This window comes from Ranitomeya variabilis, chromosome 4 (assembly GCF_051348905.1).
Source record: "Ranitomeya variabilis isolate aRanVar5 chromosome 4, aRanVar5.hap1, whole genome shotgun sequence".
In the NCBI taxonomy this organism is placed as follows: Eukaryota; Metazoa; Chordata; class Amphibia; order Anura; family Dendrobatidae; genus Ranitomeya; species Ranitomeya variabilis.
The window spans coordinates 416,723,756-416,740,104 of NC_135235.1; the positions used below are offsets into that span (position 1 = coordinate 416,723,756).

The 16,349-nt window shown below is 46.2% G+C and overlaps 1 protein-coding gene across 1 annotated transcript in view; it reads right to left on the reverse strand.

Moving 5' to 3' along the window:
* The window catches only part of GCGR (glucagon receptor), a 172,020-nt gene that overhangs the window by 41,208 nt on the left and 114,463 nt on the right, over window positions 1-16,349 (reverse strand). Inside the window, exons 8-9 of the mRNA XM_077251326.1 lie at window positions 13,186-13,339; window positions 2,375-2,435 (exon numbers count right to left, since the gene is read on the reverse strand). Of these exons, the coding sequence (XP_077107441.1) occupies window positions 2,375-2,435; window positions 13,186-13,339 (215 nt within the window). The remainder of the gene's footprint in view (window positions 1-2,374; window positions 2,436-13,185; window positions 13,340-16,349) is intronic.

Below are 16,349 nucleotides of genomic sequence, written 5' to 3' on the forward strand. Positions count from 1 at the left end.
ATGTTCTTCTAATCCTCCGTCCCTCCCTGTTGTTCTGGTTGGGACGGCACCCGTTTGACGGGTAGGCTTGGAGCTCTTCCGGGACCCTAGAGTCGCCCCTCTCCACAAGGTGCCCCCCAAGATTTCATAGGTGATTTGTGTGAGACAGCCCGCCTTAGACTGACTGTCCTGCCGCTGTTTAGAGTATTGCTTGAAGCTGAATGTTATGATACTCCCTCGGCGTTCCGGCCACCAGTAGTGCGCCTCAGTAGGGTGTTGCTCCGGTCTTACAGCACGACCCCTACTGGTATTCTCCTATCGCTTGATCTCGTTTCTCACTCAGCACAATCTATCTTGCTTCTAGTCCTTTCTTGGGCCCCGCCGCTTCCCGGAGCTGGCGCGGACCCGTTACGTTCTTTCCAATGCCAAGCCTCTGTCAGGATCCCACCCCTGACAGAGACCCTACTGTCTCTTCCTCCACAACACCCTCTGCCACCAGGTGTTGCTTCGTCCAATCCAGTCAGCTTTCTGATCTAACTTCCTGCCTGACCCCCAGTTTACAGTGGCCTAATGAATAGCACCCTTAGCTCCCCCCGGAGGCCCAGCTGTGAAATGTATTGGTGTCTGTGATACCTGATCAGATGAACTCCTTCAGTGCCATCGGACGCACCGTAGCTCCCCATAGTGGCGGAGCCACAGTACTGCAACGACCAGGACTCTGGGGCGCTGCACATGCCCTCGGGGCGACCTCCCATTGGAGGTCAGGGGTCACATGCTCAGGTCCTGTTGCGGCTCCTATTGGACCATCAGGAAGGTCCTGGAGTGCTACTGCTATAAAAGGTTCGCATGGCCGCTCGGCCATGCGCTAATATAAATCTTGACAATGTGTGTGTGTAGATGAATGACTGTCGCTGGATGAAAGCTCCTTAATCATTCCCATTCCTTGTGTTGTTAACTGTTCACGAATGGTGGAAGCTATCTAGCACCCAACAGTGTTATCTGCACACTAAGCACACGTTGCAGTGCCTGTCTCCTGACAGCCTGTCAGTGTAGGGTGGGAATTCCCGCTTGGTCTGTGCATCTGACTGGGGGCATCCTCAGGCGCGGGCTCAAAAGCCACCGAGGGTCAGAACCAGTTCAATCACCAGATTAGTGGGGGTGATTCTTAGGGATCCCACTAGTGTCTTGCAGCTGCACCTTGTGACTGCTAACAGGGTGCAGCGTATTGTGTGACCCTGTGAATCAACAGAGCTCGCTACCATTTCACACGGGGTGAAGTCTAACCCATGTGTGAGCTAAGTGTCCATCCGCCATTACATAGCAGCAGGTACCATCTCTGCACGGTGGACCCCAGGCTGCGAACGCACCTCGTATCAATCTCTTTATTATTTGGTGCGTTCCGCTAACCCTAACATTCGGTATGTGTACTGCCTTGACATGTGCAAAAATAAATGTCTCCAAATGTAGTAAAAAATACTTTCTAAGTAATCTTGTATGTTTAAGTAAACTTTGGGCTAGTCATAGACACAAGTCAATATTGACTAACAGTTGTTTCATTCTGAGGTGAATGTGCCGATTCTGTCCCAGTCTACACAGCAAAGCTGAAATGTTGCATGAAGAAAGTCAGTTTATTGTGTGGTCAGTGAGAAAAGTGAAATATTTTAGTGTCACTACTCTCTGGGATATGCAGAATTGTTCTACATCCAGTGCATAATGAAGATTTGCAGTGGAGAGAAGTGCCAGATAATAGCTGTACTACAGATTCATGAGTTTCAAAGACGTTTGCTGACATTTGGCTCTGCTCCAGAGCTTCTCGGGAAATTTGCCAATCCCTGTGACAAGCAGTAATGAGTCTTATCACCCACAACAGCTTTTAAATAAACAGCCCTCATTTTATGTGAATCAACTTGCAGCGGCATTACCTGTGATCCCGTCACTACATCTCCACTAATGTTATGTCACTGCTCGTACATGTTCTTACATATCTGAGTAACTATGGGGGCTGCAAACTTAACAATTGCTACCTGTGGACACCCAGCCTTCCTGGATTTTTAACCTTTGATCGCATCTATTTATATATGCTGGGGGCCATATTTAACACATGTACTATTGTTTTTTTATTAGCATTTTATTAGATATAGATTTAGTTTACTTTATTTACTATTTAATCTATTTATATATGCTGCAGGCCATATTTAATACATGTACTATTGTTTTTTTTTTATTAGCATTTTATCAGATATCAGAAGATTTAGTTTACTTTATTTACTATTTAAGTAAAACGTTGACACTTTTAAGAATATATAGAAACTTTAAACATTTTTAATTCAGTTCATCCAGGATAAACAAAAATATATATATTTTTTCCTCTACCAGAAAAAATAAATGTACTTACATTACATTCTCATAAGTATATTTCACAGCCACCCAAGGAATGATGAATAAGAGAGGAGCACCTGTATAACACAATGAGAATAAATAAGTAATATAAATCCAAAGGACTGAGAAAGGATTTATTTTTAATTACGTTAAATCAAGTTATTTTCATGGTTGTTCTGGGGTGGGCTAGTGATGACATGACTCCCTAAACCATCACTGATTGTGGAAACTTCACACTTCCTCCAGATTCTGCGACCTTGATTTCCAAATGAAATCAAAATTTACTTTCCTTGTGGAGTGTGTCAATGAGTGCCTTCTGGACATCTGTCAAGTCAGCAGTCTTCCCCATTATTGTGGAGCCTACTGAAACAGACTAAGGGACCTTTTTAAATGCTTAGGAAGCCTTTGCAGGCGTTTTTGTTGATTATTCTACTTCACTGAGAAAATTACTTTTGGGTTTTCATTGGCTGTAAGTCATAATCATCAACATTACCAGAAATATACACTTGAAATAGATCACTCTGTTTGTAATGACTCTATAGAATATATGAGTTTCACTTTTTGTATTGAAGAACTGAAATAAATTAACTTTTTGATGATATTCTAATTTTGCGAGAAGCACCTGTATATATGATATAGAGACAACTCACATACACGAGCATAAGTACCAATCTGGCAGAAGGGCTACTTCTGTGTCCTAGGACAACCCCATGGTGTCTCTATGTTTTTATACTTTTACAGTGTTAGACATAAAACAAAAATAATATTTGCTCTGTGAAGCCTCCAGCAAAACGCACCTAACTTTGTGGCAGCCGTTATTTAGGCTGTATAATGATACACACAGTGGATATGTATCAGAGCATTGCTGCTTGTGTGATTCCCTTCTGGGGCGCAGGTGTTCACAACGATTATTTTATTGAAAGAGAAGAATTCAAAGCCAAAGGTTTGTGTACTCTTTCTAATTAGTTTGTCCAGCCATTTTAATTATTATGCATTGCCGGCAAATTCGTAAAATCAAGCACGCAGCACTGCGGACTCCATAGGAAACATTAGCAATAGAATAGAGATGCATTTTAGTTAAAAAAAAATCTTAAAAGCACATCATGCAATATCATGTTGCCTTAGGTTTAGCTCCCACGATTAGATTTTGCTGAGTTTTTGCACTGGGAATTTTTGCTGTGCCAAAAACGCCGTTTGTTACAGTTCTAGTAAAGTGGAGGGGATTTATAGAAATCTTGTGCCCACTGTGTTATTTTTTTCATGCAGCGTAAACTCACCTGCGGTGCGTATTTTAAACCCACAACATACTGAGTTTTATGTTGCAGATTTTTCCCATAAAATTGCATTAGATGCAGACATGCTAAAAATCCACAGGTAAAAATCATGTGTAACCTGCACATGACGCTATCAATAAAGTTTTATCAAATCAAAATACCAGGAAGTATAAAAAAGTAGCTTTATGTAAAACCTGACATGTCAAAAAGAGACAAAAAAACACAGCATTAAAAACATAATAAAAACACATGTAAAAAATGTAATAAAACACGGAATGAAAAAAATGTGCTACCTAATTTACCTCATTAGTGCAGAAATGCTGCAGAAAATCTAAAACATTAAAAACTGACCAAAAACTCATCGTGGGAACATAGCCTTATGGCAGCATTTCCAGTCATGACAGTACACCTTTGTATAAAGTGAAGGCCATAAAAAATGTATGCTACTTGGTCAAGCTATGTTTTATTCAAAATATTTAACCTTATTCATACTGAATGGATGCCCATATTCATGTTCCAAAATGTGGTGGTGAAGGACACTGTAGAGCCATGAAGTCTGTCCACACAGTATAGAAACAAGAAGCTCATCAAGAATCTCACAGAGATATTATTTTGATTGTCTAGATATTTTTTCTTTGCTATAAATCTGCTGCACTGTTATTTAGGTTTGGTTATTTTCACGATAGGATCTGTGATGGCAATCCATGTGATCACCCATGTGATGGCAGCTGGATAATCCAGCCAAACTGCTACACCTCTCCACCCACCATTACCAGTAGTGACTACAACTTCTCAGAGAGTGGCAATGTTGCCTTCTGTATTAAACATGACATCTAGATACTACATAGGAAGGGTACTTCACAGGGGCGTAACTACCGCGGTCGCAGCTGCGACGGGGCCCAGACTACTTAGGGGCCCCATGGACAGGAGTGAAGGAGAATGAAATGACCCATGATTGATGATGATCCACCATTTGTGAGTGACCCGCAGCAGGGAGCCGTCACCGCTCTCTAATTATACTTACCTACTCCCGGCACAATCCCTGGACGTCCCTGCTTCTTCCAGCGCTGCAGATTCTTCCTGCACTGAGCTGTCACATGGTCCCGCTCATTACAAAAATGAATATGCGGCTCCACCTCCCATAGGGGTGGAGCCGCATATTCATTTCTGTATAAAACGGTAACTGTGACCGCTCAATACAGGAAGAATCTGCAGCGCTGGAAGAAGCAGGGACGTCCAGGGACCGTGCCGGGAGTAGGTGAGTATACAGCGCTGCGCAGCGCTGCGCGATATTTACCGCTCCTCGTTCCGGTGCGGCTCTGTCATCAGCGTCCTCTGGCAGTGACGCTCAGGTCAGAGGGCGCGGTGACGTAGTCAGTGCGCGCCCTCTGCTGAACGTCAGTGCCGAAGACAGAGCCGCACGAGGAGCAGCCAGGTAAATATTGAAAGTGCCGGGGGTCCTGAGCGAAGAGAGAGAGGTGAGGTGAGTATGTGATTTGTTTTTTTTATGGCAGCAAAAGCATAAGGGGCAAGTGACTGTACGGAGCATTTTATGGGGCCATAACGCTTGTGCAGCGCCAGCACTATAAGGGGCAGTGACTGTGCGGAGCATCTTATGGGGCCATAACAATTGTGCAGCACTATAAGGGGCAGTGGCTGTGCGGAGCATCTTACGGGGCCATAACAATTGTGCAGCACTATAAGGGGCAGTGACTGTGCGGAGCATCTTATGGGGCCATAACACTTGTGCAGCACTATAAGGGGCAGTGGCTATACGGAGCATCTTACGGGGCCATAACACTTGTGCAGCACTATAAGGGGCAGTGGCTGTGCAGAGCATCTTATGGGGCCATAACAATTGTGCAGCATTATAAGGGGCAGTGGCTATACGGAGCATTATATGGGGCCATAACACTTGTGCAGCGCCAGCACTATAAGGGGCAGTGGCTGTGCGGAGCATCTTATGGGGCCATAACAATTGTGCAGCACTATATGGGGTAAGTGACTGTACGGAGCATCTTATGGGGCCATAACACTTGTGCAGCACTATAAGGGGCAGTGGCTGTGCGGAGCATCTTATGGGGCCATAACAATTGTGCAGCACTATAAGGGGCAGTGGCTGTGCGGAGCATCTTATGGGGCCATAACAATTGTGCAGCACTATATGGGGCAAGTGGCTGTGCGGAGCATCTTATGGGGCCATAACAATTGTGCAGCACTATATGGGGCAAGTGACTGTACGGAGCATCTTACGGGGCCATAACACTTGTGCAGCACTATAAGGGGCAGTGGCTGTGCGGAGCATCTTACGGGGCCATAACACTTGTGCAGCACTATAAGGGGCAGTGGCTGTGCGGAGCATCTTACGGGGCCATAACACTTGTGCAGCACTATAAGGGGCAGTGGCTGTGCGGAGCATCTTATGGGGCCATAACTCTTGTGCAGCATTATATGGGGCAGTGACTGTGCGGAGCATCTTATGTGGCTGGAGCGCCCCCACACCGCCGCAGGGCCGAGGGGTACCCGGAGCCGGGCCTCTAGGTCTCAGTCCTGGGGTTGTCACGGTAGCTAGACCCGGTCCGTGGCCCTGTGTGTCAGTGGGGGACGTCCGGTGCAATAAGTGATGTTGTAGCGGTGCAGTTGTGGGGTGCAGGTCGCGGTAAATAACGAGGACACCAGGTTGCAGTCTCTTTACCTCTTTACTGAAGCTCTCTGGGTCCTCAGTCCGGAATACGGCTCACCAGGCTGCGCAAGTCCGGCCGGTCCAATGGCACTTCCGGAGCTCTCCTTGCAGGTGGAAATCGGTGCCTTCCTTCTAGCGCTATGTGTTGCAGTCCTTCCCTGCTGTGCTTACGGAAAGTACCCCACAACTGTTGTGTCTGTTTCTCGTGTTCCCTCACAACAACTTAATTCGCAATGATCTTCCTCGTCCCTCCAGATACTATGGTAGGAACGCACCCGTATGACGGGGAGGCTCGGAGATCTTCCGGGACTCTATCTGCGCCCCTCTCCTGTTGGTACCCCCCTTTGCCTTCCTGGGTGATGCGTGAGACAGTCCGCCTCAAGCTAACTGCCCTGCCGTAGGTCTGAGGTATGGCTTGAAACTCTTTACCTCCTCGGCGTTCCGGCCACCGGTAGTGCGCCTCAGTAAGGTGCTGCCTCTTTCAGCACAACCCTCACTGGTATCTCCTTTCGCTTGATTTCGTTTCTCACTCAGCACAATCTATCTCGCTTCTTAGTCCTTCCTTGGGCACCGCCGCTATGCTGAGCAGGCACGGTCCCTTTACGTTCTTTCCATGCCAAGCCTCTGCCAGGATCCCACCCCTGGCAGAGACCCTACAGTCTCTCCCTTCACAACACCCTCTGCCACCAGGTGTTGCTCCGTTCAATCCCGTCAGCGTTCTCTCTAACTTCCTGCCTGACCCCCAGTTTACCCACTATGGTGGGGAGTGGCCTAATGAATAGCACCCTTAGCTCCCCCCGGAGGCCCAGCTGTGAAATGTATTGGTGACTGTGATACCTGCTCAGAGAACTCCTTCCGTGCCATCGAACGCAGCATGGCCCCCCTTAGTGGCTGAACCATGCTACTGCAACGACCAGGACTCTGGGGCGCTGCACTCCCCCTGGTTAAACACAGTACTCCGGGACTGGGAAGAAAAACAACAATACAGGTTAGCAAAAAGACATACAATTTTGTTGAGTGCAAATAACAATAAGTATACTTAAGTAGGCTTCCCTTTATGGGAGGTGAGGACACTTGTAACGTTACAAACATAATTAACCTTATAATTTACAGAGTATAAATAACTTCTGTTACCCAACCGGGTATTCTATTTAGTGCAATTTTTGAAATAATAACTTAACATTGCCTTTAAGAAACTCACACTCTTAGTCTATCAAAGGCCTTCCTATAATCACATTATAAGGCATTTCAACTTTACATTCTCCTTCTTGTGAACCTGCAGGACCGCCTGTCCCTACGGCACCAGGCCTACTGCCTCTCCTTTCTTCTACAGGACCGCCCTGTTCAGCCAGGGCCTACTGCCTTTCGCTACTATACACAGTATAGACATAACATTCCTTTCGGTTGAAGAACTCTGAGCCAGCTCTACTCGGCCCCTTTAAGGACTCACTCTCTAACCCCTACGGGTTCACTCTCTGTCCTTAGCAATAAAGTAACTTTTCAATGGGGACGCAGGGTTTACCTTCTATCCTCACCCTCATTATTACTTCTCTTACTTTCAACTATGCAGACCTCTACTTCTACCCCTACGGGCTCTCTGCATCTTTCCTGTCTTCAAAACATTATTCAAATTTCACATTTTAACAAATTCAACACATATAACTTAGCATGTAAAACAGTTACATTTCTTTTCAAGGCATCATTATGGCATTACTGTTCTGCAACAGTATCGCTTTCAAGTACAATTCTTCACATCCCCTTTAAGAGGGGACCAGGTCTCTCTGGGGTAGCTCGTCTTCTCAGCCTACCAGTCTCATGCAAAGTTCCGGTCCGGTATCTTCACAAAGTGTCTTTAACTAGGACCAGTAGGGAGCACCTTTAAGAAAGTGCAAACTATTTACAAGGGAAAGTTTGAATCATGCGCAGTTCATGATTTCTGCAGTTCTCTTTTTTAAAACTGTATAAACTTCAGGAAAACAACAGTGACCCCGGATCAACAAAGGGGTCACCTTTAACCCTAGACGGGTTTAGCAAACAGGAACAGTTAAAGGAATGAACAGTTAACTATTTACATTTTCATGGTATCGAGGTTTATTCTTTTTCTGGGGGCTTGGGTTCCTGAACCCCGGTCACTACAGCGCCAGTGTCCTCGGTTCGAACATGCAGATGGACTCGACTGGCCAACTCCGGGGCTGCCACTAGGCGTACCGTCGCGATAGTGACAAGTTCAGGCGCCCCCGGGACCAGATCTGGGGCTGCAGGTGCCGCAGGCCCAGACATACACCGCCGAACATTTCGTGCATACCACCCGAGTGGGTTCAAGTGGCGGCTGTAGGTCACTGGATCCCCCTTTTGTAACGGTTCTCCACTTCGGCCACAACAGGGAGCCCTCACGTTACAGTGCGCCACGAAAACATCAGTATCCAGTCCCGGCTCGTGTATGAGGCCCCACCCCCTTTTTACATGGTAGGCTAACACAGTGCCCCGCCTTACCGCGTCTCTGTCATCCCATGCCGGGGGGGGTTGTTGTACTTTCGTTGGGCCCATCGACTCAGCTCCTTTCCGTCCTTTCCACTGCAGAATCAAGCACTGTCTATATTGTTCCCATGTAAGCACCGCAAGAGTGGACCCGTTCTCCCGGGATCCATCTGCTCTAAACCAGGGGGTGTCCCACCGAAGAACTACTCCATCTAAGCTCACATCCACAGGCTCCCCCACTCCAGTCGACAGCGGTGGCACCATCCTCCCCAGGTCATCGGGGGATAGCACCATTAGCCCTGCCGAGATAAGTCGCTCCCTACTGCGATAGAGGTGGGTCATGGAAGTGGGCTCGCGGAGGGGAGCAGGGACGTCGGCCATACCTGCGCCTAATATGGTTCCATCGGTGTCGCTCCGGTCCGTTAACGAGGACGCTGGAATTTGCTGCAGCCCGAACCGGGGCTCCTCCAATGGGATGCTCGGATTCGGCTCCGCTGGCTGTGGTTCCTCCTCCTCTAACTCCGAGGTCGGGATTGGTGGACGTAACTCCGCTGTCGGGTCCGCAGGCTTCCGGTCCATCTCCGGTGAAGAAGGGCAGGCCCGAACCGCTTCTTCCTCGCTCAGGCACTCGCCGTTCATCATCGCTGCCTGATAGTCGGTGGCAGTGCATGCACCTAGCTCCGCCATTTCTCCGAGGTTGGGCTTCTCCATCACCCGCTTCCCGCCGTTGCATCTCAGGGGGTTGTCTTCTGTTTTGGGGCAGGTCATCTCTTTGCAGCCAGAAGTGCAGGGGGCGGTAGCCATTTCTCGCGCCACACTGAGAGTCTCCGCCCATAACACACCCTCCTTCTCCTGGGGTGTAGCAATGGCGGCGCCTTTTGGCGGGAACTTCTGGCGGCCAATGGCGCAGCACAATCTTGCAATAAAGTACAGTAAATCACAGTCTCTAGGCACACATGACCTGCTTCTTCAGGCTTAAGTAGATCCTGTTCGTGACGCCAAGTTGGAGCGCCCCCACACCGCCGCAGGGCCGAGGGGTACCCGGAGCCGGGCCTCTAGGTCTCAGTCCTGGGGTTGTCACGGTAGCTAGACCCGGTCCGTGGCCCTGTGTGTCAGTGGGGGACGTCCGGTGCAATAAGTGATGTTGTAGCGGTGCAGTTGTGGGGTGCAGGTCGCGGTAAATAACGAGGACACCAGGTTGCAGTCTCTTTACCTCTTTACTGAAGCTCTCTGGGTCCTCAGTCCGGAATACGGCTCACCAGGCTGCGCAAGTCCGGCCGGTCCAATGGCACTTCCGGAGCTCTCCTTGCAGGTGGAAATCGGTGCCTTCCTTCTAGCGCTATGTGTTGCAGTCCTTCCCTGCTGTGCTTACGGAAAGTACCCCACAACTGTTGTGTCTGTTTCTCGTGTTCCCTCACAACAACTTAATTCGCAATGATCTTCCTCGTCCCTCCAGATACTATGGTAGGAACGCACCCGTATGACGGGGAGGCTCGGAGATCTTCCGGGACTCTATCTGCGCCCCTCTCCTGTTGGTACCCCCCTTTGCCTTCCTGGGTGATGCGTGAGACAGTCCGCCTCAAGCTAACTGCCCTGCCGTAGGTCTGAGGTATGGCTTGAAACTCTTTACCTCCTCGGCGTTCCGGCCACCGGTAGTGCGCCTCAGTAAGGTGCTGCCTCTTTCAGCACAACCCTCACTGGTATCTCCTTTCGCTTGATTTCGTTTCTCACTCAGCACAATCTATCTCGCTTCTTAGTCCTTCCTTGGGCACCGCCGCTATGCTGAGCAGGCACGGTCCCTTTACGTTCTTTCCATGCCAAGCCTCTGCCAGGATCCCACCCCTGGCAGAGACCCTACAGTCTCTCCCTTCACAACACCCTCTGCCACCAGGTGTTGCTCCGTTCAATCCCGTCAGCGTTCTCTCTAACTTCCTGCCTGACCCCCAGTTTACCCACTATGGTGGGGAGTGGCCTAATGAATAGCACCCTTAGCTCCCCCCGGAGGCCCAGCTGTGAAATGTATTGGTGACTGTGATACCTGCTCAGAGAACTCCTTCCGTGCCATCGAACGCAGCATGGCCCCCCTTAGTGGCTGAACCATGCTACTGCAACGACCAGGACTCTGGGGCGCTGCATGGCCATAACACTTGTGCAGCACTATAAGGGGCAGTGGCTGTGCGGAGCATCTCACGGGGCCATAACACTTGTGCAGCATTATAAGGGGCAGTGGCTGTGCGGAGCAACTTATGGGGCCATAACGCTTGTGCAGCACTATAAGGGGCAAGTGGCTGTGCGGAGCATCTTATGGGGCCATAATGAACGGTGCAGAGCATTATATATAGGGCACAGCTTTCTATGGAGCATCTATGGGGCCATAATGAACGGTGCAGAGCATTATACAGGTCCTTCTCAAAAAATTAGCATATAGTGTTAAATTTCATTATTTACCATAATGTAATGATTACAATTAAACTTTCATATATTATAGATTCATTATCCACCAACTGAAATTTGTCAGGTCTTTTATTGTTTTAATACTGATGATTTTGGCATACAACTCCTGATAACCCAAAAAACCTGTCTCAATAAATTTGCATATTTCACCCGTCCAATCAAATAAAAGTGTTTTTTAATAACAAACAAAAAAACAATCAAATAATAATGTTCAGTTATGCACTCAATACTTGGTCGGGAATCCTTTGGCAGAAATGACTGCTTCAATGCGGCGTGGCATGGAGGCAATCAGCCTGTGACACTGCTGAGATGTTATGGAGGCCCAGGATGCTTCAATAGCGGCCTTAAGCTCATCCAGAGTGTTGGGTCTTGCGTCTCTCAACTTTCTCTTCACAATATCCCACAGATTCTCTATGGGGTTCAGGTCAGGAGAGTTGGCAGGCCAATTGAGCACAGTAATACCATGGTCAGTAAACCATTTACCAGTGGTTTTGGCACTGTGAGCAGGTGCCAGGTCGTGCTGAAAAATGAAATCTTCATCTCCATAAAGCATTTCAGCCGATGGAAGCATGAAGTGCTCCAAAATCTCCTGATAGCTAGCTGCATTGACCCTGCCCTTGATGAAACACAGTGGACCAACACCAGCAGCTGACATGGCACCCCACACCATCACTGACTGTGGGTACTTGACACTGGACTTCAGGCATTTTGGCATTTCCTTCTCCCCAGTTTTCCTCCAGACTCTGGCACCTTGATTTCCGAATGACATGCAAAATTTGCTTTCATCAGAAAAAAGTACTTGGGACCACTTAGCAACAGTCCAGTGCTGCTTCTCTGTAGCCCAGGTCAGGCGCTTCTGCCGCTGTTTATGGTTCAAAAGTGGCTTTACCTGGGGAATGCGGCACCTGTAGCCCATTTCCTGCACACGCCTGTGCACGGTGGCTCTGGATGTTTCCACACCAGACTCAGTCCACTGCTTCCTCAGGTTCCCCAAGGTCTGGAATCGGTCCTTCTCCACAATCTTCATCAGGGTCCGGTCACCTCTTCTCGTTGTACAGCATTTTCTGCCACATTTTTTCCTTCCAACAGACTTACCATTGAGGTGCCTTGATACAGCACTCTGGGAACAGCCTATTTGTTGAGAAATTTCTTTCTGGGTCTTACTCTCTTGCTTGAGGGTGTCAATGATGGCCTTCTTGACATCTGTCAGGTCGCTAGTCTTACCCATGATGGGGGTTTTGAGTAATGAACCAGGCAGGGAGTTTTTAAAAGCCTCAGGCATCTTTTGCATGTGTTTAGAGTTAATTAGTTGATTCAGTAGATTAGGGTAATAGGTCGTTTAGAGAACCTTTTCTTGATATGCTAATTTATTGAGACAGGTTTTTTGGGTTATCAGGAGTTGTATGCCAAAATCATCAGTATTAAAACAATAAAAGACCTGACAAATTTCAGTTGGTGGATAATGAATCTATAATATATGAAAGTTTAATTGTAATCATTACATTATGGTAAATAATGAAATTTAACACTATATGCTAATTTTTTGAGAAGGACCTGTATATGGCACAGCTTTCTATGGAGTATCTATGGGGCCATAATGACCGGTGCAGAGCATATTACATGGCACAGCTTTCTATGGAGCATCTATGGGGCAATAATGAACGGTGCAGAGCATTATATATGGGGCAGCTTTATATGGAGCATCTATGGGGCAATAATCAACGGTATGGAGCACTATGAGGGGGGCTGCGTTGTATTCTATGGGGGTTACCTTGAGTTGTATGGCAGGGCTGCGGGGGGGGGCCCCATTTGGAAGTTCGCACCGGGGCCCATAACTTTGTAGTTACGCCACTGGTACTTCACCACTACATTTTTGATACTAGTAGCTTTGTAGTCTTGTAGGACAAATCAATAGGTCTGCATGACTTCCTTACTCACCCCATCCGATGCAAACATACAGAGCAAAGTAGCTTCTCTCTGAAAACACAGATAAGACCAGAAGGTTGTGTAGGTATATCCCTTCCACCAACAGCCAGCAGTAGTTAGCAATAATTCCATATTGCATGAGAACAGAAGCAGCTCGACACCCAGCCTGGGAATTTGCGGGTAAAAAGGGTATAAAGTAAAAACGTTATATGGATGACAAGAGTACATATAGATGCTAAAAGTAATAAGTGCTTGCTCATGTGGGAAGCAGGTGACTGCATTTTTAATTTTGGAGGCAGTTTCTTAAGCTGTTGAATTACTCATGTTTGGGAGGTTTATGATCATCTACACTTCCTCTACACTTCCTGTCTGATATGGTACCATCGTGGATGGGAATCACTACAATCATCTCCCATGACTTGATCCATCTCTGATTAGAGGTCATTTATTAAACCAGAAAGTAGATAATATTTTAAGATTTTCCTCTGTTCATCAAAGGGGTGTTCTGATATCTAGAATTACCTTAATAAATGTCTATTTTTAAATACTAAGCATTTTTTTGAAGTTTGCTTAATGATAAAACACCCAACACTTCTCCGTACCCTGCTAATTCCTAAATGTGTTTTTTTACATCACTTCTGGTGACGTTTCTTTTGATAGGATTCTCAAATGAGGCATAATCTGGAGGCAGGGGCTGCATTCACTTCTCTGCAGCATCTATCACATGCCCGCTGAAATCGGATGTTATCATGGGGTGATGTTGTGATCACTTACTACAATTTCTTTCATCCCTGCCATCTGAATATGTCATGAATCCATGCCAATGAAAGAACATGTGGCAAGTGACCACAGTGCCTCACCCTGATGACATCTTGTTCCAGGCTGTTTCATAGACTGTGTGTGAGTGCAGCCCCAGCTATCTGATAACACCTTGTTGAGAATCCTCTTAAACGAAACATCACATGAAGTGAAATAAAATTTAGGGATTAACAGGGTAGGGAGAAGTGGGAGGGTATTTTATAATAAAACTAATTATAAAAGTGGTAAGAGTGTAAAAATAGATATTTTGAAAGGAAATTTTAGGTGTCAGACAAAGTCTTTAATGAGATTCTTTAACTAAATACATTTTTAAAAAGGATGCTTTTAATATTGCACATGTGATAAAGAATGTTCTTGATCCAGCTTTGTTCTCTTGATCTCATGCAATTGAGATAGACTTGCTTAGCATCTCCTTTCCATAACAAAGCATAAAACGGACAGAACATGGACGGACCCACAGACTTACAGTTGTGGCCAAAAGTATTGACACCCCTGCAATTCTGTCAGATAATACTCAGTTTCTTCCTGAAAATGATTGCAAACACAAATTCTTTGGTATTATTATCTTCATTTAATTTGTCTTAAATGAAAAAACACAAAAGAGAATGAAGCAAAAAGCAAAACATTGATCATTTCACACAAAACTCTAAAAATGGGCCAGACAAAAGTATTAGCACCCTCAGCCTAATACTTGGTTGCACAACCTTTAGCCAAAATAACTGCGACCAACCGCTTCCGCTAACCATCAATGAGTTTCTTACAATGCTCTGCTGGAATTTTAGACCATTCTTCTTTGGCAAACTGCTCCAGGTCCCTGATATTTGAAGGGTGCCTTCTCCAAACTGCCATTTTTAGATCTCTCCACAGGTGTTCTGTGGGATTCAGGTCTGGACTCATTGCTGGCCACCTTAGAAGTCTCCAGTGCTTTCTCTCAGACCTTTTTCTAGTGCTTTTTGAAGTGTGTTTTGGGTCATTGTCCTGCTGGAAGACCCATGACCTCTGAAGGAGACCCAGCTTTCTCACACTGGGCCGTACATTATGCTGCAAAATTTGTTGGTAGTCTTCAGACTTCATAATGCCATGCACACAGTCAAGCAGTCCAGTGCCAGAGGCAGCAAAGCAACCCCAAAACATCAGGGAACCTCCGCCATGTTTGACTGTAGGGACCGTGTTCTTTTCTTTGAATGCCTCTTTTTTTCTCCTGTAAACTCTATGTTGATGCCTTTGCCCAAAAAGCTCTACTTTTGTCTCATCTGAACAGAGAACATTCTTCCAAAACGTTTTAGGCTTTTTCAGGTAAGTTTTGGCAAACTCCAGCCTGTTTTTTTTATGTCTCGGGGTAAGAAGTGTGGTCTTCCTGGGTCTCCTACCATACAGTCCCTTTTCATTCAGATGCCGACGGATAGTACGGGTTGACACTGTTGTACCCTCAGACTGCAGGGCAGCTTGAACTTGTTTGGATGTTAGTCTAGGTTCTTTATCCAACATCCGCACAATCTTGCATTGAAATCTCTTGTCAGTTTTTCTTTTCCGTCCACATCTAGGGAGGATAGCCACAGTGACATGGGCTTTAACCTTCTTAATGACACTGCGCACGGTAGACACAGGAACATTCAGGTCTTTGGAGATGGACTTGTAGCCTTGAGATTGCTCATGCCTCCTCACAATTTGGTTTCTCAAGTCCTCAGACAGTTCTTTGGTCTTCTTTCTTTTCTCCATGCTCAATGTGGTACACACAAGGACACAGGACAGAGGTTGAGTCAACTTTAATCCATGTCAACTTGCTGCAAGTGTGATTTAGTTATTGCCAACACCTGTTAGGTGCCACAGGTAAGTTACAGGTGCTGTTAATTACACAAATTAGAGAAGCATCACATGATTTTTCGAACAGTGCCAATACTTTTGTCCACCCCCTTTTTTATGTTTGGTGTGGAATTATATCCAATTTGGCTTTAGGACAATTCTTTTTGTGTTTTTTCATTTAAGACAAATTAAATGAAGATAATAATACCAAAGAATTTGTGTTTGCAATCATTTTCAGGAAGAAACTGAGTATTATCTGACAGAACTGCAGGGGTATCAATACTTTTGGCCACAACTGTATACGGCTCATTTTAATCAATGAATCAGGTCGAAATGGCATGTTTCCATGATTTTTTTGCAGACTTATGGGCAAAAGAAGGACACGGACATGTGAACATCTCCATAAATTATAACGGGTATGTGTTCTATTTATGAAAACCATGGATAGAACACACACCTGAAAAAACAACACTTAATGAGATGGACCATTGAAGATTATACATGACAAATTACATGGATCATACAGGTATACAGATTCCAAAAAGATGCTAAAA